We start from the raw sequence: 24,908 nt of genomic DNA, 5'->3' as shown, positions 1-24,908 counted from the left end.
AGATGATAACTGAGTGCATGTACATATGTATAGGTATCTATAAGTCCTGAGGCAGATCTAACAACACAGTGTGCAGGTCATTGAGGTTATCAGATTCTCAAATAGCACTAAATGCCTATATTTAGGAACTGGAATTGAGCAATAATGGGAGCATAGTCATATTGGAGGCCCTTACATTTACGTGTCTTTACTTACAAACTATAGCCACCCCACTGAGACAAACTAAAACAGAATCACGAATTTGGCTTGGGCTTTTCAAGGACAACCACAAAACAAGGCAGCCTGCTGATTCTGGTAGGATGAAATCACATAACCTGACACTAAAAATTGTCTGTACATTATACTGTATAATATATTATACAATATTATAAACCACAACAGAAGTGACAATCCAAGCAGTCATATGGGTCTTCACACAATGCTGCTGATTCATATTGCTAACTGGTAATGTTTCTATCAGCTTGATTAAAGTATGAAAACCTTCCTGACTAGCTACCTGCTCAAAGCCTTTTATGCTCCTCATCGACATTTTCCCAGGCATGTTCCCTCATCCTTCTTGGTCCTTCCCTTTTTCCCCTCTGGTCTTCGTCTAGATAATCAGTCAACCCTTAGTTATTTTTCTCCATTTTCACCAGTTCTGCTGTATCTGTATTCAACTTTGGTATTTTCCATAGAGTTACCTAGGTAATCTAGACCTTACACAGTTTTAACGATACTGTTACCTAGGCACTGCTGGCATTAAGAGTTTCTCTCCCAAGAAGATGCCTCCAATTATTGTGAAGTGTGCCAACTTTCATGTAACTCACCTTTAACCAGCTGTGAAACACAACCAACCTTCACAGCACTATTTCTAACTTTTTACAGCTTCTCACTCTGTTATTCATTATGTCCCACAAGATAACGTCTCATGTCGTGTTCAATTAGCAGAACTGCGAGCCATTTCCCTGTCATTTCCCTGCACACTTTACACTTGGCTGCTTAGCTTTTGCCTAATTTTACCTTAACCATAAAAATTACTTTGGGATTCATTTTTCTCCTGAAATTCGGTTCCATGGAATTAGTTATCTTATTTCCAACTATATTTTAAAATAAGGAAATGTCATTTGGTAAGAGGATAACTAAAGGCACACTCATTAATTGCAGGTAGAATATTTTGATGGTTTGAGTAAACACCACTGTTATCTTTTTTATCTTTTTATAATTTTATTTAAAAATATCATAGTTTCTGTCATCAGATAGGACCATACCTGTTATTAATAAGACCTCTAAAGGTCTCAGCTGCCTGTGCAGAAGGAAGTTATAACAATGTCATCTAAAAATGTCATTTGACTCAGGAAAAACAAATGTTCTTTCTCCAGTAGTTAGTAGGTTCCTATGACAAAAAGAGGACTGGTATATAATACTTTCCCAAGTAACCTGCAACCACTAATTAATTCTAAGTTTAAGAGATATACTAATTCTGATGGTATATATACATTTAGTAAAATTTAGTGAACCTTTCTTCCAATCTCATGTTGGTCTGTCCTTGAAGTCTCATAAATATGCTGAATCCAGAACATCATTGCCAAGGATCTTCAAAGGCCTGACTCTAACACCATGAAGAACTTTAGGTTTGGAGTCTTTTTGAACTTGGCTCATGCTGGTTTCATTTGCTGCCAAGAGTTTCTCCTGCTAAGACAAGTGAGCAGACACCCTCCCCATGGTCTGGTCTTGTTCTACAGAGCATGGTCATTGGTTGTCTCTTTTCCAGAATGAGGAATCCCAGGCTCTTCTTTTTCCTCAAATTCCTCAAATATATTCCTCCTTGTTCCCTTGGCTTCTTTGGAAGCCATTCCATCTCATCTTTGATCGCCTTTGTTGTTCTTCTGCAAAGAAGAAAATTTGGGGATTTAAATATGTGTGGTGAGGGAGAAAAACCCCAAAGAACAACACCTACGAAAAAATTTTATATTCAGCCACAGCTAGAAGTGCCAAGAGAGAAGAGGATTTATAGAATGGCATAACAAATGTTCTCTCTTTTGTTCTTTATTCACTTTCTAATAACCATTAAGACTGTCTTTGCCAATTTTGATATCTACCAAGTACTGAGCAAGTATTTTCATACAACTGTCTATCATAACCCCAAATACCAAATACTGAGTAATAACAGATCTCATAATTTTCCTTTAGAATACAAGATTTTTTTTTCTAAATGAATCATATTTTTCTCTGTACATGTTAAATTTTATGTATTTCAGTCGCCACAGCTGATAGACAGCTCAAAAGATTTAATAGCAAAGATGTCTATGTATTCTGATTTAATTTTGTTCAAATTTCAGAAGTTACTCTTTCTAACAACAGATGTTCTGAGATCTTAAAAGCCATTACAATGAAATGACTGCTTTAAATGCTTTTAGATGTTAAGAAGGAATACTTTTTATTTAGTTACTCCTTTCCCTACTTGAGAAACTTGTGCATTTTGTTTCTGTATACTAGAATTAAATGTCTGCCTCTGTTTTTTTCTATCAATGTAACAGTAACATGTGGTACTGTCAAAAGAAAGATGAGTTTTGAATAGTTCATTTTGTGAATACCTTGAATGCTGATAAATACCCGGTACTTTGATATGGGCTATGGCATATCAGCATACCCCTGTTGTTGTTTTGTTGCTATGTACTTCTATACCCAGGTGAATAATAGATTTCAAAAATGCTTACATATTTAAAAACTATGAGAATAATAGCAATCAAATGCAAGGTCAGTTCCATAATCTCAGTAGCTTCTTTATCCAGCTAAAATTGAAACATACCCTGTAAAAGTGCTACAATTTGCGATAAGCAAAAAAAATACAGGAAAAAATTATAAACATGCATTTAACAACAACAAACAAACAAACAAAAATCTGTCCTTCATTTTACAGCAGTGAAGTGTTCCTACTATTCAATATACATTATTTGTGAGCTCTTCTGTGCAGCAGTATCAACGTTTACCCAAGCATGATGAAAATGATAAATTGTTCGTGGGAGTTCATATCTATTGTGCTTGTAGGTCAGCACTTGCTTTAAGAAGAAGCCCACCAGAGTCTCAAATGAAAGAGAAAAGAACTGATAAATATGAAATCAGCATAGGAAATACCTTTTGATAAGATCTGTGAATATGCCAAAACAACTTGCTTTTGGCTGGGATTGACATATTAAATCTCAGTTTAATGGTTGGTTCCAGGGGGACTTGTTTATTTATTATTTACTATTAAACAAGCTATTGTTAGGAATGATCTGTTTACTCTGCATGTTTGAGTGTATGTGTGCCTTTAACACATATCTTAGCATGCACTGGAGTTTCCCATTTTGGCTTGATGTTTTTGTAAGTATATATTTTGGTTTTATTTGTCTGAATTTCCTGTCAGGATGTACACTATCTTTAAAAGGAGGCAGCAGAAAAAAAGCCTTTTAAACATCAACAGCACTGAAAGCAGTGCCTTATGCTGCAGTTACAGACTGAAAGTACTTTCTTCACTGGGACAGAAAATGTTTCTTTGCACCCTGTAATGAGAGCTTTATTGGTAGTAAGATCAGGAGAGGAAGGGGACACGTGAAATTGTAGACACAGCTCACTGTGTAGGTGGTATAAAAGACTGGGCTTCTTACATGTCTCAAAGTGGAGGGCCAAATTCAGGGCCTGAGTAGCTGTAGAGGAGCCAGGAGAGGCTTTGCACCATGCTGTCACTGCTCCTGGCATTTAGGCAGACCCAATTCTACCTGGCTCTCCACAGAAAGACAAGGAAAAGTTAAACTCCCCAAGAGGTCACACTATCATGTGTATGGAGACTAGGAGGGAATTGGATGTTAAATAATTCACTCCTGCCCACACTCCATTTATCATTTCCGGAGTTAGCCTTACCTGTCCCTGTGGGAAACTATTGTGTTGATAACAGGTAACCATGCAGTGGGATGATATGCTAGTGTGGTCATAGCTGTGCTTTCCCAGTTTTACATATATTAATCCAATCAGAAATTAATAGGAATGCTAAACAGGACTATGAAAGATTATTTTCATTTTCTCTGTTGCTGCATAGCAGGATAGAAAATAACCAAAAGCCCCTAGAGGCATATCTGTTTGTCTAGAACATAGGAAGGGATTTGCAACTGGAATTAGAGCATTTCACAACATGGCCATGGCTCTCTAAGAGCTGAAAACATAGGCAGAAACTCAGTTAGTGGTGCATCTTTCTTTACAGAAAGGTTTCATGCAGAAAAAAATAGCAGCAACCTTCATGAAATATGTTGGAAACACTTGTTCACAACAGGTGTTCAATAGTAGTAGTGGGTATCGAGTAGCAGTGTTGAGTGCTACATAGCAGAGAAGTAAATTGTGATCGAACAAATGAATATGAAGGAAATGCAGACAAATTTGACTCAGTGCTCATGGACACATACATATATATGTATATATATAAAACAAAACTTGCTTAAAGTTTGCAGTTCAGTCTATCATTCCTTCTTCTAATACTCTATAACCACTGTCTTGGTACATAGGGGGTTAGAAGGTCATTCTTCAGGAGACTTAACAAGAGGCAGCTGTTTTGGCACTGAAGGAATCAGCTAAGTACAGACTGGTTTTTCCAGAAGAGAGAGAGTTTGTAAAGAGATGTGGGTTTTATTTCACAATCAGCTGACAAAGCTGGGAGAAACAGATATCTAAGATTTCTAGCCCACAAACCTTTCATTAGATCATTTGCTTTGCCAGAAGACATGGTGTTGAAGCCTTTTCCATGGCTAGGCCAGACAGCTGTCTGAAAAGGTAGGTTTAAACCCTGTTTTCTTTAGTGCATCTAAAAGTTCAGCTTTTTTCAACTGCTTCTTACTGAGAAGTAAAATAGACTTTGTCTCTTACTCAGCCTTTCCCAGAGTCTGATGGCACCTGGCTGCTACCAAACTGTGAAGTTTGGATCTTTTTCTGAGAAGAAAATATACGCATCTACTGTCTTTGGGTTTAGCTTTGAAAAGCAGTTCAGTTACATCTGTTTAGCAAAGGGACAAATAAGAGGTTCAAAGTCATACTTTTTCTTGTCTTTCTGTGTTCTTCAAGGAAACTGAATTCAGAAAGTAATGCCTCAGACCAATTTAAAACAATGAAAATAACACTAGATGGAGTGTAAAAAATGGAACTTACATAAAATAGGGAAGAATACAAAGCAGGGAAGGAAGGAAGGAAGGATGGAAGGAAGGAAGGAAGGAAGGACAGAAGGAAGGAAGGAAGGAAGGAAGGAAGGAAGGAAGGAAGGAAGGACGGAAGGAAGGAAGGATGGAAGGATGGAAGGAAGGAATGACGGAAGGAAGGAAGGAAGGAAGGACGGAAGGAAGGACGGACGGACGGAAGGAAGGAAGGAAGGAAGGAAGGAAGGAAGGCAGGAAGGCAAAAGCTGCATGTAAACTCGAGAAGGATGTGACAAATACCAAAACAGCACTGAAATTAAAACATTTCCCACCAGAGAGGAAGATAAATGCAACAAGAATTGACAGTATTGTAAAAAAAATCCCATAAGCATTGAAAGTAAGCTAGGAAAAAGAAAAAAAAAAATTAAGGAGATGTGGAATGAGTCACCCTGGAAATTAATAAGATTGTCACAATACAAATGAAAATACAGTTTCAATATTGAGAAAAAAATTCATTTAGACTGAGGAAAAAATTTAACAATTGATAAAAAGAGCAAATTTGAAGAAAATATTTAACATGAGGTGCGAAAAGAAAACTGGACTACAGAAATTTTTTAAAAAGGGAAAGCCTTATCAAAAGGAGGAAAAGTCAACACAGTATCTAAACAGGGACCAGTTTGCATTACTGTGCAATGAAAGAGAAGCTTTACTTAAGTCCACAAAGAAAATAAGTCACATTTTCATTGTTAAGTCATCAGTAAGAATAGTAAGTTTTAAAGAAACAAGAAATCTGCAATGTTAACTACAAGTCTTTTTCATGTCTGCTTGCTACTGAGTCATGTTGTGGGTTATTTATACTTCATACAGAAGAGAGAGGAAACAGTAAAACAAATCTTGTTTTTATAGTTAGTGAATTCTTTTCTTGACAGATTTATTTCCAAATTAATTTCTTTGAATTTGGCTTGTCACAGTACAAGCTAGAACATCTTTTCCTGATAACTGAAAGCAAAGATAAACAGTGTCACCCTACCACAGCCAAGTGTTTTCTAGGCTATAGAGAGCTTTCTCACCAACCATTTTTCAGTTCAAGAACCAGAGGAGATTTGTAGTACTTGGCCTCTGTCCTGTGTCTTTTCTAAATCACTGACATCTGCTTGAAGCAAGTGTAAAGTACTATCATAAAAGGATATTATAAATTAATTCTTATTCTGACCAGGTATGCACACACACTAAGAGACCAGAGAAAAATCTTCTAATCCATCCTTATTATCTCTGCCTTACAGGCTGTAAAACTGCAGATGAGTTGCTTAGTGCAGACATTTGTGGTCACATTTTAAGGAGAGTAAATTTGTGATGTAAAGGTTTGAAATTATGGAGAGTCTAACATATTCACTGGTGATCTGTTCTAAATGTTTATCATTCACCTTGTAAAATATTATAGTGTATTACCTACTGGAAGTGAAAGTTAACTATCAACATAATGACCATGTCAGGTTCAGATTCTCTCTATGTAGTAATTTACTGTGGAAAACTAGGAAATAGTTGTGCCATTTGTGAATGCTGAGCTAGTCCTTCAGTGTGGGTGTGCTCACAATGGGAACTTACTCATGGCACAAGTACAAGGGAACTCTTAAAGAAGCCCTGTAAGGAAGTGAGCACACTGAACTATCTAAAGCTTTTCCAGAACCTATTTGAGTAGGTAATTATGTTAGCAGCTATTAAGAGGCAATCGTTTAGCCTTGTCAGACAGTCTTTGGCCACAGCTGAGCACCTGATGATTAAAAAGGCACGAAACTGCTCAAAAGTTGGTCCCAACAAGGATGGAGGAGGAACATGGAAGTTGCTGCAAGTTCAAGTGTACTCAGAAGCAACACAACCGAGTTATGTCTACCTACCAGCTTGAGAGAAAGCCAAGCACACATTACTGCAGTCCTTCAGGCATTGGCTTTATACTGTGTATTATAATAATACCTATACATTTTGCTATGCAAATTTGTATTATTCTTATTCCTACTGAGAAACTAAACTAAATGCAAAACAGCACTGGAGATGGAGTTTGTCTCAAATATATTATCTATTTGTATTAGTAACTTGTCTTTCATGTGTATCAGTGTGTTTGTGCATGTTTGCCTGTGTATGGGTTTAGAAACCATTAGAGGTTTTTCCTGGCACTTAGGCTCTTTCTATAACATTAAATCAGCTGACTAAAATCTTTAACATCTTCCCTAGGACAATCCTAAAATAGTTTTTTATTGGTGGAGCTCAGTACATGGAACTTGTTTCTGCCCATGATACCAGAAGTCCATTTAACAAGAACTGTCACTCAAAGTTAATCCTTCTCCTAATGAGCCAATCTCTATTGTATTTAAATTCTGTAGTACCCTGAAAGATGCTGACCTTGCATAAGAAGACACAACTGCAGTCTGCTTTCCAAATACAATTGACTGCTTGAGCATCTCGACATTTCCTCCTCCAACTTTTGTTCACTCAGTAATTTCCAATTCATGTCAAGATAGCTCATAACGTCCCAAACAGCCAGGTACAGCAGGTGGACTTTGAAATGTAAAATTGACACAGGAGGGGTTTTTTTTTCAAATTGAAGGACAAGCTGGTAGATGTGGCTCCTGTGTCTGAGGACTGAGAGGCTGGGTAGAACAGGGTACCTATAAAGCACCAAGCGTTTTTATACTTAAGTTGCCCACAATTAAAAGTCACATCACATCCTTGCAAAATAGACTGTTTCCCTCGGATGCGAACAGTATCGCAAACACAGATACCATTCACATGGCTTCTGGGCTGCACTTCGGTGGGCCTGGGATGAAGCTCAGGACTGTGTGTGCCATCTTACGCTCCCAATTCCTCTCGTGTTTGTCAGGGATGTTTGCATCCCAAGAGGGATCAGTTTGGCACGGGAAGGCCGTGGGAAAGCAGGCCGCAGCCCAGGAGGCAGGGTGCCCGCTCCCGCCGGATCAGGGTGCGCTCAGGGTTGGGGTCTCGGCTGGGGCCCCACACGGGGCCCAGTTGCGTTGCTCTCCATCCCCCCACATTTCCCACCGCCTCCCCATTTCCCACCACGGGGGACCTGGTGTTTGTTTGCCTTCATTTTTCACTTCTAGTTTTGGTGGGGTTTGTATTCTTTTCTTTCTGGTCTTGTTTTGACTTCCCGCAGAAACGGTGCCAGTGCCGGCGTCCTGACCCACTTCTCCGGCAAATAATGATATTCCGCCGCTCCAGCCCCTTCCCCCGCTGACCCTCCAGTTCCCAGGGATCACGCATCCCCTCCGCTTCCTGGCGCGGGCAGCAGCCGGCGAACAGCACCACTTCCCAAGCGGCTGCGCTCGCAGCCCCGCCGATGCCCCGCGCCCGTTCCCACGGCAGCGCCGCGGTGGGGAGCCGGCCCGAGGCCATCGCTCCCGAATGGGGCTTCTCGCCTGGGGGGCTGCTGGGCTCCGCGTGCCCGGGGTCGCACCGACCAACCCCGCACCTCGCTGACCTCCGGAGGCCTCAAGAACCCCACATCCCCCCTCCCCGTCTCCTCCTCGAAATAAACTTTTCTTCCCACGCCGAGGGGACGCTGGCGGTGTCCCCGGAGCTGTCCCCGCGCGGAGCCGCTCCCCCCCGCCAACGCCGGAGCTACGGTGGGGTCCTCGATCCCGCGGCCACGCTCTGGCCTCGGTGGTGTGAACCCCTCCCGGCACCCCGTTCCCTCCCTCCTGCCGGTTGGTGGGGCGGGGGTGGTTCTGCCCCTCCTGTCCTCGGGGCGCGCCGTCGCACTAGCCCGGGCACAACACCCCTCCCGCACCCGCACACATACACACCCGCACACACCGACACACCCCCTGATGCGCACACACATCGATACATACACACCCGCACACACACACACCCGCACACACCGACACACACGCCCTGAGGCGCACACACACTCACCCACACACACACCCCCCCCGCACACACCCCCGCACACACCGACACACACACACATCCCGACACACACACACATCCCGACACACACGCACATCCCGACACACACACACATCCCGACACACACACACACACACATCCCGACACACACACACACACACATCCCGACACACACACACATCCCACACACACGCGCGCGCACTACCGCGCGCGCACACGCCACACACACGCGCGCACACGTGCACGCCTGCCTAGTGCGGTCTCCGCCCCCCCGCGCACACACACGCACGACATACACACGATACACACACGCACACGATATACACACACGACATACACACACGCGCGCGACAGACACATTAAGCGGACACCCGCGCACACGCACCCGCACACTCGGGCACACCGCAAGCCCCGCGCGCTCCCCCGCAGCCGCTCGCGGCCCCCGTCATGCGCTGAGGGAGCCGCGGCCCCGCCAGCTCCCAGTGCCGCTGATCCCGCCAGCTCCCAGTGCCGCTGATCCCGCCAGCTCCCAGTGCCGCTGATCCCGCCCGCCCGCGGCGTGGGGGCGGCCGCCGGGCGCGGCCGCGGTGCGGAGCCGGCTCCCCGCGGGCGAGAGGTGCAGCAGCCCGCGGAGGCAGCGGGTGGGCAGGAGGCTGAGAGGCATCTGGGCAGGCAGGCAGGCAGGCAATCGAGAGGAGACGAGGGACGATTTGGACATGCTCATTCTCGGGCGTTTGGTTGCCTGCATCCAGCTCGTCTGTATCCTCAGAGTGGGTGAGTGATCTTTGCATGAATTCATCTTTGGTCTTCGGAACAACTTTTCTCCTCGGGCTCCGGTGGGTTTTGCTCCTGATCCCTTTTGCTTAGAGCTGCAGGCGTCGTCCCTGTCTGTTCCACACCGTGAAAACACGCTGTCGACACCATGGGTGGGAGCGTTTCCCCTACCCCTTTTAGCTCAGCCGCCGGGCTCCGCGGATGCGCGGTACCCCACGCCACCCCCGGCAGCGGCGGGCTGCTCCGGGGGGGGCTCCCCAACGCGCCCTGCCCCGGCTGCCCCAGCGCTCCCCGCCGAGCCGCTGTCCAGCGAGCGCTGCGCTGGGGTCCGGCCTCGCCGGGCTGCCCGGACTCGCGGGGGAGGGAGCGGGTGTGCGCCGGTGACAGGAGGGAGAGAGAGAATCCGTGCCCAGCAGTGCTGACATCGAGCTTCTCCGGGTACGTGGGATGTGAGATGTTACTTCAGGCTATCTCATGAGCTCTTCCGAAGAGAACTGGGGCTGGTGCAAAATTTCACTCCAAAAAAATACTCTTTCTCCGAGAACAGGCAACCTGTCAGTGATTGCCCTAAACCATGCGAAATACAAGTCGTTCATTCACGTGGAACCCCGCATACAGAATATGGATTCATATATAGATTTTAGTGGGACTGCTTACATAACCAAATTCGTTTTCAGCTTATGCAGATCTGTGCAACTGGAGTGCATCCTAAAAATCATGCAGTGCTCTGTTTCACATTATAACCAGCGTGAGTCAGTTTATGGTGTTATAAGTGCTCTCTTCAGTACTTGTCAAATACTGGGAACTTAAGTGGTGGCGCTTGTATCTTACTGGATAATCGTTTTGAATTTGTCAGCTTTTATCGAATAGATCACTAGATAATACTAGTTGGCTGCTTGTATTTCAACATGAGGAACTTGGGAGCTTCAGCTCCTCGTGTACAAAACCAGTCTTTCAATAGGTCTGTGGCGATAAAGTAGGCACTAACCTACATTTGTCACCCAATAGGTGGTGCTGCTTCTGAAACCATGCAGCTCCATAAACAAAGATCGGGGTTAGGTTACTCGGAGTGAAAACAATTCCGTACCGAGTTCTGCTAGTTAGCAAAAGCTACTTTTTAAAATTTTATCACGTGAAAAATATTTTTACTTCCTTTCAGAAAATACCATGGAATGGTTCAACTATAAACGTGATGACTAACTGACCTTCAGTTAAAATGTATGATCCTTGTAAGGGCATTAATAGCATTTAAATGTAACTTTTAAACTAACCTATTTCTAAAAACAGGCTATTTAGCCCAATATAATTATCTTATACTAGTTTGGCAAAGAATGGCCTGTCATAAAACTTTTGATATGTTTTCATAATGTCTTTCTTATACTGCCAACCTGTTTCCTAAAATCGAAGGTATTCCCAAGGCTATCTAAAGGAAAAAAAATAGCAGATTGTTTTGTATGAGTTTGAGAACAGATCAAGTATACCATGATATGATATAATATCAAATAATATAATACAACTCAATTCAATTTTGGAAAGAATTTCCCTGTTCCAATCCTATCGCACTGGAAGCAATGCAAGACATAAACATAACTTTTGTAATGAAACCTTTCTATCATCTTATTAGAAATAAGATGGTTTTATATAATGTGATATTCAAGTACTGTAGGTTATATTCATGAATTTAGAAGAACGGGCAGGATGGGAAAAGGTTTTTTACTCACACGTGGGGTATAAATGCAACTAGTTTTTGTTTCTCTAGACTGATACATTATTATTTTCAAACCTGACCTGAAGAGGACCCCCGTTCTAGATGTGATGAATTAATTGTTCTCAATAGTGCATCATTCTAAAGACTCATGAGCTAGACTGCTCAGTGTGTTCAACAGCATGATTGTTCTCAAGCATGAATACCTTGTACAGGTTATTAAATTAATTTGATCAGACTTTATTTGAATATGTTCCTCTTTGAGTATTTCTCCATAACTAAATATGCTATAATGTGATAGCATTAGTTCATAGAAAAAATATTTTCTTAGAATTCTGATATTATTTTCTTTGTGTTTGTTTTTCCGAAAAAGTACAAAATAAATTATTGCATACTACCAGTGCATGGTTCCAATTGGTTAGAGAGAACTGGGTTGGACTGTCTGGCTCTTACCAGTAAGTACTTCTGGTAGAGAACAAACCAGACCCAGGGCTCTGTGAATAGGTTGTTTCTGGAGAGCATGGCAATCTACCTTTGCACTGTGGGGCCTATACTTACTAGTGTGAGGCTGGTCAACATGTAGATCCCGGCCTCATTTTCTTGTAGTTCCAAAAATTGTTGTTGAGTCCTCAGCTGGTCATGTTCAGAGCTCTATAGGTGGTCCTTTGTAATGAATCTGTGTGGGAGATTTGCTTATGCCTTTGGAAGATTCATCAGGAGAATCTGTCTCATGGTTGGAAAAGACAAGACAGTCAAGTCAGCCCCACTGAAGAATAAACTATTAGAGCAGATGGAGGCAAAAAACTTGTGGGAATGACAAGGCAGTGACAGTTCATTCTCTCTTTTATCAAAGAAATGCTTAGGAGCTTGATTGTAATATCCCTGCTGAGATATGAACAGCACCTTCCTTCACAGTGTTACTGAAGCCAAGTAGCTTGATTACATCAAGTACTGATGTAATTATTTATGGAACAGGGTATTATCTGAGTATTCTCAGTGAGTGCCATTCAGTGAAGTTCAATGGAGCTACTTGTGGAGTGAGATGCTATTCAGTCACAAGTAAGGGCTTGTGAGAAATCCTATGCAATTGTTTGTGGGTGCTATTGTAGTTAGAGATTTCCTATTAAGTTCTTTTTGTTTTTAAGACTAAAAGGGAAAAAACCCCTATGTGGACAATTCACTTGGGTTTTTACATTGTTATTTTAAATGAGACATTTATGAAGCTGTACTCTTCAGCGTGCATATGTTTCAGGCTGAAGATACTCTTTGAAATTCTGCCCTGATCTGTTCCATATAACCTGAAAGTCAATGAGGTGTGCCCTTTTTGTGCCTTTTGTCTCATTGTGCCTAAGGAAAAAATATCTAGTCTTTTCAGTAAGTAGGCTATTTATGAATCTGTGTAGGCAAGAAAATTTTAATAGAAACAGGAACATGTTTTAACACATTACACTGTAATTGTGGCTAAATTTGAGTCAAAGAAGTGTAAATATTTAGGCAAGAGTTAAAAATATTCCCTGCTGTCACTAGCAAAATATATAGGTAGTTTCCCCAAATAATGTAAAAATTGTCTCCAAAATTAGCTAGTCTTCATCTTACTGCTATCACTGTCTGACCTCAACCAGGGTTTGCCTTTCAAAATGCAACTAATTAATGTATGAATTGTTTAATTAGTTGTACCTCAGTTTAATTTCTCATTATCTAGAAAAGATATCTCTCTCATTTTTAGTTTGTTTCTAGCATTCCTGTACCATGACTTTATTTGCACAAATATAATAACATTTCCCTAAATATTCTAATTTTTCTTATACAGTTGTTATCAGGAGTGTATTTCCAAGCTAGCAGACAGCATGCATCTCGCTATCAACATGGAAGCAACTTTTCTGAGCTCCTTACTGGATGGTCACAACTAATAACAATGAGAATCTAAAGGACAGCACCACTTTAACTTCCTAAATCCAATCCTGCCTTTTGTTAATTCTCACGTCCGTGTGTTTAGATTCAGTAAGCATTAGACTGTTAAAGGACTATGGAATCAGATCCTTCTTTTTGTCATTAACCTCTTATTTTGACATTATTTTTGTAAGCCAGTTAATTACTTGGCACACTTCAAACAGAATTACATCACAGTAGTATAACTGTATAATATTTCTAATGCTTTAGCACATTTTATTAGATTATATGTTCCTGTGAATGATGATACATAGCTCCTAATGAGAAATTTAGCCCTGCAATGTCTAAAACAAAAGAGCTAAAACAAAAAATAAGAATTTTAGGATCAATTAATTTTCTATTTTTACCATCTATATTATGACCATATCTATGTTCTGCATTTTTGTACCATAGAGATTTATATATATACCAAAATCTACATATAAATTATGGATTTATTTTAGGTTCAAATATTGGCAGGTATGAAAAGTTGTGCAGAAATGAATGACATTTTAGAATTAATGTCAGTGAGCCAAATATTTACTCAGCACACTAGTCTGTAGGACATATTTAAAGTAGTTAAAGCTGTAGTTTCCAATGTTGAATCAACACAATTTATAAGGAGAGTTTTCTCAGTTGTATTTGGCCTTACTTCCCCTTTGAATGCACCCTTCTATCTGAATTCTTGGCAAGAAACTAAATAATGTATATAAAAAATAAGATGGTAATTTGAAACTATTATCATTACAATCTGTATTGTAAATTAGGTTGTTAATTTATGAATGTAGGCACTTGCCCATTTCTTAGAGAAGGTGATTTCCTTGATTTTCAGTGCTCATCACTTAAGTGACCACTTCCCACTATGAGTTCTCTAATTAGGAATTTAAGGGTGAACAGATTCTGTTCTTTCACTGACAATTTCAATTCCTCTTCAAATGTGCTGTGCTTCTCAGTATTCCCAGTAAGGCCTGGAAGTCTGTGGCAGTTCCGGAGCCCCCCGCTCTATTTAACAGCTCGATTCTCACAGCTTCGTGCACCATTTATGTGGCTTTCCTGTACGAGACGTCCTTTGGCTATTCAATAAGCTTCTTTTCCCATAAAGACAAAAGTCACCTTTTTGAATACATGTCAACCATTCTGTACTGGAAAGATGAATCTACAGGAAGAAAAGAACTTACAGTATTAAATAAACAGAATCCACTAAATGAAAGATAGTAAATATTTCAAAGAGGCTGGGACTATAAATGAAACTTGGCTCCAGCAGCTTGTTGAGGAACTTTTGGCAGAAGAGTATTTCTGTAGGAAGGTATGGTGCAGGTTGCTTGTTGAGTAGGAATTACTGATGTTGGTCAATTCAGTCTTGAGGCTTTCAAGGTTTATTTTACTTATTTTATATCACCAGCTGACACTGTATCACTATCTGATAGAGGTGAAATAATAGACTTTTTAAGTAAAACAGGCACTGTGTGAAAATGTCATTTTCTAGATGAGGCATGCCTCTCAAAAACTGTTACCTTCTACTTCTTGCCTATACTTGACTTCACTTTTCTTTGATCCAGCAGAAGTCACTATATTTTATCCTAAAATTTTTTCCATTACTAATTGCAAATCCCAGGAGCTAATATTTGAGTTAGCTAATTTCAGAAATCATTATTGTGGTGAAAGTCCTGTGGATGACAAAAGTACTGTCCTGCATCTGATGAGGAAAGCTCAGCAGTGAAAGGAAAATGCCCATGGAACTTAGGTGTCCAAACCCAGAATTTTAGTCAAAAGATTCCCTGTCTCAGCTAATACCTTTCATGGCTTTCAGAGAAGCTTTAAGGCAGCTGTAGTTCCTCTTCTGCATGTGCCTCACCTGATCTTATGTGGATCTCAGTGCCTCTTTACTGCCAAAGTTTTATCGGGATCCAAACCCAAATGTTCTTTCAGATGACTTCACTGATCCTTAAGTCAGTAAGACTTCCCTAAGTAGATGCTGATAGAATCAGGTGTGTTAATCTGACTGCTGCTGCTACTTCTGTTTAGGACAAAGGACAAGGGGATGGCTGTGCCACCTTCTCGTGTTGCAGCGCAGTGACTGAAGCATTGTACCAACACAGTCTAGAGAGGCCTGTTCTGGGCTAAACAGATTTGAACCTACATCTACTGTCTCCAAGCATTGGGTTTTGTCTGATGAGAAGGCTTTTTATGCTTTTTGTTTAATATGAAGCATTTTAGCTTAGATTTTTAAAAACTTCTTAAAAAAATATTTTGAGAATGGACTGGACAAGATCTTGAAAGAGAAACCTATTGAGGTACTGCTAAGCAGCTGGAAACCACATCTGTTTCAGGAATATGTGGAGCTGAAAATGGAACCTGAGAGAGTTTGCAAGAAAATTTTCCGGTGTATAAGTTTGCCTTTTTTTCACTATTCCTTAAGCATCTTCTTCAGGCTTTTGGAGGCAGGACTCTGAATTGGTAGGATATTACAGCAAGAGAGGAAATACGGGCTCTTATTCCTGCTCCTACTCAGTATTTCATTATCTACTTGCTGTTTCATTATCTATATCTATGTATTTCATTGTCCACTGCCTTTTCTTTAGTTGTGCTCTAGAAAGAGCAGGTTTTGCTCGTGACTTTAAAAGTCTGAGATACTTATTTTCAGAAGGCAGTTCTAGACTGCACTTCTGAAGAATCCACCTCCCAAAGGCGCCCAAAGCTCAAATGTGTTTCCACCAACTCAGCATTTTACATCAGCTATCCTGGCCAGCTGAGTACCATTTAGGCATCTGGTTGCTTGTTACTGTACTTAACTGCCTAGATCACCTAAAGATAGTGGAGCAGCCTGAACTTCAAAGCTCTGGACCCTAGAGCCTAACAGGTGGGTAATTCAACTAAATGCCATCTTGCACCTGGACTTTTGTCTAGGTCAGGACTATAGAATACATCATTTGCAAACCACCTTTGGATTCAGCAGCTAAAATCAGACTAGATTTGGTTTGGCTACTTGCCATATAAAAAGCACTGTTTCTTTCTCTAGATTTTGACAACATCCAATTAGACATACCAGGTAACATGGGTTTTTCTCCTACTATCCTTTATACTTCTCTAAACTTAGAGACTGTAGTTACCTTGGAATTTTTCTCTGTGATATTGAAATATTAAAGATCCTACTGTGCAGATAGCATTCAGCAATTTACGTTTCTATATGAAGATATCAGGACTGCTCATCTGACTGGTGAGAGATTTCATTAAGTGTTTTAAGGAGCAGCATATCTGTTAGTAATTTGGCTGTGAATTGTCATCCTCATTGCTGAAAGATTTCTGCTAAATATTGGATTACCTGAAGAAGACTGAAGTATAAAGTTGTTAGCATTTGAAAAGGTATCCATCTTCACTGCCTTAGATATCTGTATAGAATCTATGTATTCTATCTGAGATAGAACAACACTAAAGCAGTGAAGAGTTGGTTAAACAGTGACATCAAAAGGGCAAAATAAGAAACATCATGAGTACTTTTACCATGTTGAAATCATATTACAAAGATTTGTTTTCAAAATTAAGGATGTTGCATAAAAATAAATAAAATTTATTTTACTGAATGGAGACATATGTTTCCATAAATTCCCTTACAGAATGTGACAAAGAATTCTCTACTCACTTAAAATTTCCTTGGGAATCATAATAAGTTATTTAATCAAGACAGATTTTCTTTGTTTTTTAACAAGCTACCCAGGTCAAATTAAACTTTTTCCTCAAGAAAATGGAAGGTTTTATTGAATTTATTGAGATTTAGACTGGTCAGAATCATAATTCTTCAGAATAATTTTTTCCAAAAATAATGCTATTTTTCAAAGCTATCAAATCCCTTGAAAAGATAAATTTGTAATGTTTCTGCAGGGGCAGCTTATGCTGAAGAAACTCAAACCTTTTTGAAAGCTAAAGCAAATATTTTGAGGAAAAATGAAGTCTTTAAAATCAATGTTCAAAAAAATACTTGATTCTTCAATTGCTTTAGGTGCTGAAATCCATAATTTAAGCAGAAGTTCCCAAAAAGAGAAACAACTGCTTGCTTAGACTAAATAGCTAAGGATCAGAGCAACATCTGGCTTTCTAAAAGGGACCAAGATATAACTCCAGGCAGTTTGTACTCTAGCTCCATCTGACCAATCACATTTCATGTATTTCTAGCCATTTGGAAAAGTCATTTTGTTCCAAGTGTATGCCAGTTATTTCTGTCATTTGCTTTTGTAACTCTTATTCTGATAGGCATGTCTATCAAATACCTGACAAATTTGTCAGGTTGGGGTTTCCTGGAAGGCTCAGGAGCTTATGCCACCTTCTTGGAGCACTCCAGTTCTGTGTCTGGGAGATTTTATGTTACATAGTGCATTTGGCACACAACCCATCTACCCATCATCTGCACAGAGATTGAGGTGATTCTTCTGTGACCTGAGCCTACCTCTTTCATTGTAATCTTTGAATTTTAGTCACTAGCTTTGCATATTGTGTATATGGCAATGTTGCAGAAAAACTTGGGTTTTTTTGTTGTTTTGCTGTTTGGTGGTTTGTTTTTTTAATACATCTTATGTTTGTGTTAAAAACCCCTATGTATCACTGTGGATCCACAGATCACAGTAGTTAGTTCTGGCTCATAGGTGTGGAAATGCATATGAATAAATTCTGAATGAGTATCAAGGAGAAAAAGTTCCAGAAGATCTGTTTAAGTTTTAGGATAGCACTGACAAAAACCCAAATGGCTATAAACTGGCAATGTGCAAATTTAAGCTGAAAATTCAAAGAAGATTCCTGGCCATTGCAGCAGTGGAATTTTGAGAAATCTTTCCAATGGTAGTAGGAGCAAAAACCTAACCTGATTTTTTTGCAGTTATGGAGTACTATGTTTTTTGTAAGATCCTGTGGCACCTGCAACAGGAGAGTACCCCATCAGTGATCTAGAGGTCCCTGTCAGTAAGTACCATGACACAGTTTCAACTGTGCTGAGAAAACTGAACAGTGTGCACCTGGCTGTGCCAGCCAGCTGCCTGCTGAATCAACATAAAACAGTCATTCCTCATGATGATACATTTGTAAGCTGAGGTACTGAGGACTGAGTGCTTGCTTAGCATCTCAACTACCACTCAGCATTTCAAAATGCACCGTGTAGTAAAATTTCATAAACCTATACAGAAAAGGAAATAAATATAAATTATATAAATAGGAGACTATATATCATAAATACAATATAAAGTAGGGAGACTTAAAAATTGTATATTTTGTGTTTAATTATGGTATTTTGAGGCTGTTGACCATCTGACTATTTTAAATAAGATTATTTGTACAAGAACAAGGTAAGAAACCTCTTTTAAAGAAGAGTATTTGAAATCTCCCATGGTGTTGTATGACTTTAGGGGCTGGGGGTATGCTTCAAATGCTAGCCATTTGAAAATCTTTGAGAACTGGCAGTACTCTTACTCTCATCTGAGTGACATAAATCTCAAATAATTGTATTTCAGTGTCAAATTTTGCATGGCTGAATTCTGAGAGTATTCTCAGGTTTGTCTACCTGCTTCTTGTTAATCCTCTCCATGTATCCCTCTCACATTCTCTTATAAATGGTTTCGGCCTGTCTGACAGCCCCACGAACTCTATTCTCACCACATGCACATTTACCCAAAGGCATAGGCAGTTACATTTTAGTCTACTCATGTAAAATTTCTCCTGAAACTTTGTAAGGGTTCTCCTTGTGCTTTCTGCACCCCTTTTAGTGTGTAATTCTTATGTATCTGATACAATTCTTCTTCATTATTTTTTCTTCCTTCTTCATTTGGGGTGAAGAAAAAGAGATTGTATTTTGCTTACTGCTTTATCTATATGGTAAAAAAAACCCCAGAATTAAAAAATAAATCAATATAATATGTATTGGAACTAACCAAACAGGAGGTAAAAAATATAAATTCCTTATTTTATTTCTCTACGAGTTGATTTTCTGTACTTTTGTCTAATCACTTTCAAAGGTTTAGTTTTTGATATCTCTTGATGAGAGAAAAGAGATTTCTGTATTTACAGTATATATATATTTGAGCAGATGTCAGGTCAGTATTCAACAGAATTCATTCAGAATTACTTAGACTAGAAATTACTCTTTTAATCCATAAGTGAAAAGTGCGTCCATGAAGAATTCCCATTGATTATGCAAAGCTATCCTTTAAACTGAGTCCTTTTCAGTCTTTTCTGGTTTGTGCTATCCACTGTGGGATTTGTAACATGTGAATCAGCAGACAATATATGTTTCCATGTGGCAGTAGTTGTCACTGTCTATATGGGAATTTCCATCCTTTTTGTATGAGGTGATAAGACTGTGACACAAAATCTTCTAAAGGTTTACCTGAGCAGTGGCTGTACTCATGCAAAAGGAGGTTTAGATTAGATATTAGGAAAAATTTCTTCACTTAAAGTGTGGTCAAGCATGTGGCTGTCCATGGAAGTGGCGGAATCATCGTCCCTGGAAGTGTTCAAATAAATGTGGGGATGCTGCACTTAGGGACATGATAAAGTGGTAGACTTAGTCATTGGACTCAGTAGCTTAGAGGCCTATGAAAAATGACAACAGGAACAGATATGCCCTGTTCATTAAACACGTACACATCTTAAATGATCTGATTAGCTTTTGCAATTATTATGGTGTTTACTATAGGAAAGGAGAATTGTCATATTAAAACAAATTGCAAGTGCATTTTAGAGCAGATTAAAAATACTCTTATTGCCCTGGTGAATGGAAGAAAACAGGTTCAGCTAAATCAGGTAAAGCTAATAAGTCAGTGATGCATAACACTGTCACTCCGTGGGGGCAATAGGGCATCTCTCTGGTGAGATGGACACAAATATGCATTTGGCATTTGGCTGCAGAGGCAGCCTGTGTTGCTGGAAGGGCCACTCTCTCTGTGACAGGCGACAGGAGACAGGCCGGAAAATATGTTCTGTAAGTTGGTTTAAAACTTTGGGTCAGCTGTTGGAGCATGCTGCATTATGTCTTTCAGGGAAAGGAGTGAGACATGGAATTCCAGTGCCTGTTAGTTTGATTATGTCTGTCTTTTATCTAGCTGCTATCCATTGTAAAAAGTACCAGGATTTCTATTGTCTACTGTAGTTTTGAAACCTGCTGAAGGATGCTGCATCTCCTGGAAGGTCAGTCTGGCACTTATCTAGGTCTTCTGAGCATCTCTGTATAGCCACCTGCTTACCCTGCATCGGTGAAGTCTGTGCATCTTTCAGTCTTCGACCAGTTGCTGGTTTTTTTGTGTTGCAGAAAGTGAACCAGTTAGACACAAAAGTGCAGTTTATCTCTCCCAGGAAAGAAAACTGTGTGGCTTTATCATCAATCTGTGTAAGAAATGTATGCATTTGCACCACCGCTGTTGGAATAGCAGGAGGTTTTCTGCCACAGGCAGGTGTGGCAACCAAGTGAACAAGAGCTGCAGTGTCCTTCCTGGAAGAAAATACAGCATGTGCTCCTTTTTGTAGCAAATCAACTGCTTTAGATGGGATAGAGACAACAAATGCATTTCCCTGGTGAGTCACTAAGCTTCCCCAAAGCCCCATACCTCCAAGACTTTCAGCTGAGGGGGAGTATATTACGCTGCTTGCAATACAGTCAAAACCTTAAAGGCTTAGTCAAACCTGTAATTAATTAATGCTTCTGTAAGACTTAGAAGATATAAGTCACTTGATGAGCACTAAGTCTGTTGCTAATGATTTTAAATCTACAAAGCAACTTCCTAAAACCCGTTGAAATTGGCAATTATAATGTTCTGTCTTACATGGGAAAGCTTTTATCACTCCAGAGCAGGAAATAAATGCATGACTTAAACTGGAGAGATACAGTGACAGAACAGTGGCAAACTGTGAAACACATTTGCCTGGCAGAGGGCCAAAGGAGGATTTGCTGTTGCTCCTTCCAAAACCTCATTTGAAGTAATTTCAGTATTTCTGTGTTACATAAATGACTGTCAAAGTCCCAGGAAGTCTGTAGTTGCATGTGCTTATGGTCTGAAGATAAGACTTAATTGATAAATTTTACTTTGATACCCTTCATTTTTTTTTAATTTAATTCCTGCGCAATTACTAGGCTACATTCTGACCACTAGAAGTGAACTGAATGAAAATATTCTGACTTGTTCTGTCACAGATACTTAAATATGATTAAAAAACAGGAAAAAAGATAAGATTAAAAAAGAAGTTATTAAAATGTGTCTGAAAGCCTATTGTTTTTTGTTCAAGTGTAGGAATATTTTGTGGAGAAACTAACCAACTGTTGTCTAGAAGCTTGATTTTTGCCATGGTGTTTTCTGAGAGCAAAATGTTTGAAGCTATCTTCTGTGTTCGTCTAGTGCTTGTTGTGAGTTCAGCAATGCTATCCACCAAACTGTTTCCCTAACTTATTCAATGTTTCATAAGGTCATTAAAATTTAAGAGTTTCTTTGGTATAAAGCAGTGTGGTGTTTGCTTGTAAACTTTCTACTCTTCCTCAAATAACTTCCAGTTATTAATGTGTAGAAGAAGGAAAAGAAGAAAACATTTTAAGAAAATAAAAAGACATTATAGAAAGACTACTTGTAAGGATGTATGGATATTTTTAAGCAAGTGTAGTGCTGCCACATGTAAATAATTTTGAAGGCATCTTCAGAAACATTTTATTTACTTTGATTAATTGCATAATTAATTCTCCCTAGTAGATGTTTGATTAATTGAAAAATACTTCAAGTTGCTTCTTGAAAGAGCAAATGTTATTGTAATGGTTTTATATCATAATAACAAAGTTACATCCAAGTAAAATGAGGGGGAAAAAAGTCTATCTTACTACTTGTTCATAAGCTTTCCACTGAGTGATTAAATGTTAGCGCTGTGCCCATTGATGCAATACTGATACACTTCAGAAATTTTACAGGCATTTGGGAAATCTGTAAATGGTTTATGGGAAATACAGCCATTTAAATTATGCAATATACTTATTTCAATTCATTGACAGATTAATCCTCTAACTGGGTTTTTACATGTCAGATATTTAAACAAAAATGAAATCTGCAGTTAAACTGTCATATGGAGATGCTGTATAATCAGGAAATTGCTATCATATATTATTTATGTATCAACATCTAAGCGCATCTGTCAGTGACCAGGGTTTCATTGCATAAGGTACTGTATGAACACAGAGCAGGAACATGACACTTGCTCAAGGGAATTTAGAAATAAAATAAAACACAGAAAGAGAAGCTGATAGGACAGAGAAGATGGGAGTGGCAGCTAAGAAAAAGTCATATATTAGTCAGTATAAAAAGCAGGTGAGTCGGTGAAGCAGCAGTTTGTCACATCTTTTCTAGCTATTCCTGTGAGTGCCAGTTTTCAAAGAGGTATTGAACAGATCTGTCTCAGTTCCTCATTTGCAAGCTAGAGGTAGTAATAATTTACTCAAAGGCATTTTGCGTGAACAAGAGCTTCTAACACTCTTTCAACAGTGGAAAAGTTAGCTCCGAGTCATATGTTATAGGGCAGTGTCCCACTGTGACAAAGTTATGCAGGGACCCTTTGCAGCCTCTGTAGGACCCAGAGCGTGCATGCAGGCAGCTCTGTTTGTAGTCATCTGGAATCCCTGGTGCAGCCAGCACCTTGTGTGCCATGTAAGACCTAGGCAAAACTTGGAGGTGAGGAGAAGCATTCACCTGGAGACCTTATGTGTCCTCATGATTCTCATGATTCAATAGGAAACTGAAAATCATGAGACTTTGGAACTGAACCTGGCAGACAGTATCAAGTCAAGCATGTACTTTCTTTGCTTCAGTTTTCTGTCTGCAAAGCTGAGACAACATACCCATATCTTTCTGATGTCAGTTCAGGAACAAAAGTACTGTGTAAATACTAGGGTGCACAGATAGTAGTGTGAGCCCTGGCATGTGAGGGGCCAAGGTGTGCTGCTTTGGATGACAAGAGAGCCCTTTTAATATGAGCACAACCTTCCTAATGGTGTATGACTTCACTTAGGTGAGACTGCATGTACATTTATACCTGAAAACATGAATCAAAACTGCTGATCCGAACATTTATCCTATGGTAGATCTTCTCTGATCATAATCCTGAGTGGAGGTTCCTACCCTCTGTGATCCACTGGTACAAGAAACCAGCATGAATGTCAGAATGGAGAAATAATGGCAAAATCAGGTAGGCATTTGCTGTATAAAACAAAACTCTAACATCTCACAAAAGGAGCTGAATGAGGATACCGCTGATGTTATTTTATCTAATTGCTGTAATTTAGTGTTTATATGCTGTATAGCTAGAAGTATGGTAGGACAGTCATAACATCCTAAAAAGTTAGGTTTTCTTCATGTATAGTAGTCAGTAAAGCTTGGGTCCTCGTCATGTTTGATGATAATAATAAAAATAATAATAATGTTATCCTGTGTCATTCTTCTTCTTGCTACAAAGGTGGGCATAAGAGCATGGGTGTAGGTTTGGTGACTGTTGGCAGCTATTTTCCATTAGCTGCCATCTCAGTTCCCCGAGGTCTTGCAACACACACTGTCTAGGTGCTGAATCAGTGGGTACAGCTTTTTTCTCTTATGCCCTACATACTGCCAGGTAAAAAGGGACGTGGGTCACCATTCATGCTTCACTGTTTGCTGTCAGTCTCCACAGTGCAGTGTCCTAATAAATTATTCCTATCTCCAATTCTGACTTCAGGGAGGTGATGCTGTGTATCTGTTACTTGTAATTTATATGTAAATGTTGACTTCTAAGTTGTGACCACAAGGACAGGCAAGTACTGACATGGGCAAAAGCTTTAAATTACACAAATGAGCAGTGGATAACAACCTACATTTCTTTTACTTTCTCCTTAAAAAAATTGCATATGTTAAAAATGAGTTAAAGGACCATTCCAGATTTCTGTTGTCTTCCAGCAAATGATGACTTGTAGAGGCAAAAGCAGTAAAAAACGTGGTGGACCCTACTGACAAGAGGAAAAGACCTAATGGTAGTTTCCAGAGTACTTTAGAAATCTCAGAGACATTAAAAAAGAGGAAGAGAGCAAATGGAGGAAAAGAATAGCAAAAAAAAAAAAAAAAAAAAAGAAAAAAAAAAGAAAGGGAAAGGGAGAAAGAGGAAGGAGGATGTGAAGAAGGAAGGGAGGAAGGAAGGAGAAAGTTTACAAGCGAGACACATTTGGTACCTTTGCAGCTTGTTTATCTCCTGTCTCTTAATTTTGGTGCTGCTGCATTCTGCAACTACTTACCATTTGTAACTGCTAGAAAAGGAGGCTGGGGGAGTCAAATTACTCCTGCTGTGACTTTTACAGGCATCGCATCATCAAACCCAGCACAAAATGAAATGAAGTAACTCAACCCCAAGCTTTCAATATCAGGCTTTTTTGACAATTCTTTTCCACACAGTGAGGAAAATGAAGAGGG

General features: G+C 39.8%; 1 protein-coding gene and 1 long non-coding RNA gene across 6 annotated transcripts in view; one reads left to right on the top strand and one right to left on the bottom strand.

Annotated features, from left to right (window-relative positions):
* Positions 1–993: 993 nt before the first annotated feature.
* On the bottom strand, positions 994–8,641 carry LOC126645006 (uncharacterized). Its single transcript, XR_007630058.1, has 2 exons — positions 7,533–8,641; positions 994–1,865 (listed from the first exon to the last, which is right to left on the bottom strand). It is a non-coding gene; the product is annotated as an uncharacterized LOC126645006 (long non-coding RNA).
* A 532-nt stretch (positions 8,642–9,173) lies between these two features.
* The window catches only part of PTPRZ1 (protein tyrosine phosphatase receptor type Z1), a 134,473-nt gene continuing 118,738 nt past the window's right edge, over positions 9,174–24,908 (top strand). For 3 of the 5 annotated variants that reach the window (XM_050324906.1, XM_050324907.1, XM_050324905.1), the window contains exon 1: positions 9,174–9,833. In XM_050324906.1, the coding sequence (XP_050180863.1) occupies positions 9,776–9,833 (58 nt within the window). In that variant the 5' untranslated portion in view covers positions 9,174–9,775. The remainder of the gene's footprint in view (positions 9,834–24,908) is intronic. The other 2 variants (XM_050324908.1, XM_050324909.1) reach the window with 2 other exon arrangements.

The sequence above is a fragment of the Myiozetetes cayanensis genome, unplaced genomic scaffold (genome assembly GCF_022539395.1).
Source record: "Myiozetetes cayanensis isolate MyiCay16 unplaced genomic scaffold, myiCay2020 scf3, whole genome shotgun sequence".
In the NCBI taxonomy this organism is placed as follows: Eukaryota; Metazoa; Chordata; class Aves; order Passeriformes; family Tyrannidae; genus Myiozetetes; species Myiozetetes cayanensis.
The sequence above is the reverse complement of the archived record's forward strand: the minus strand, read 5'-3'. Positions and strand labels throughout refer to the sequence as shown.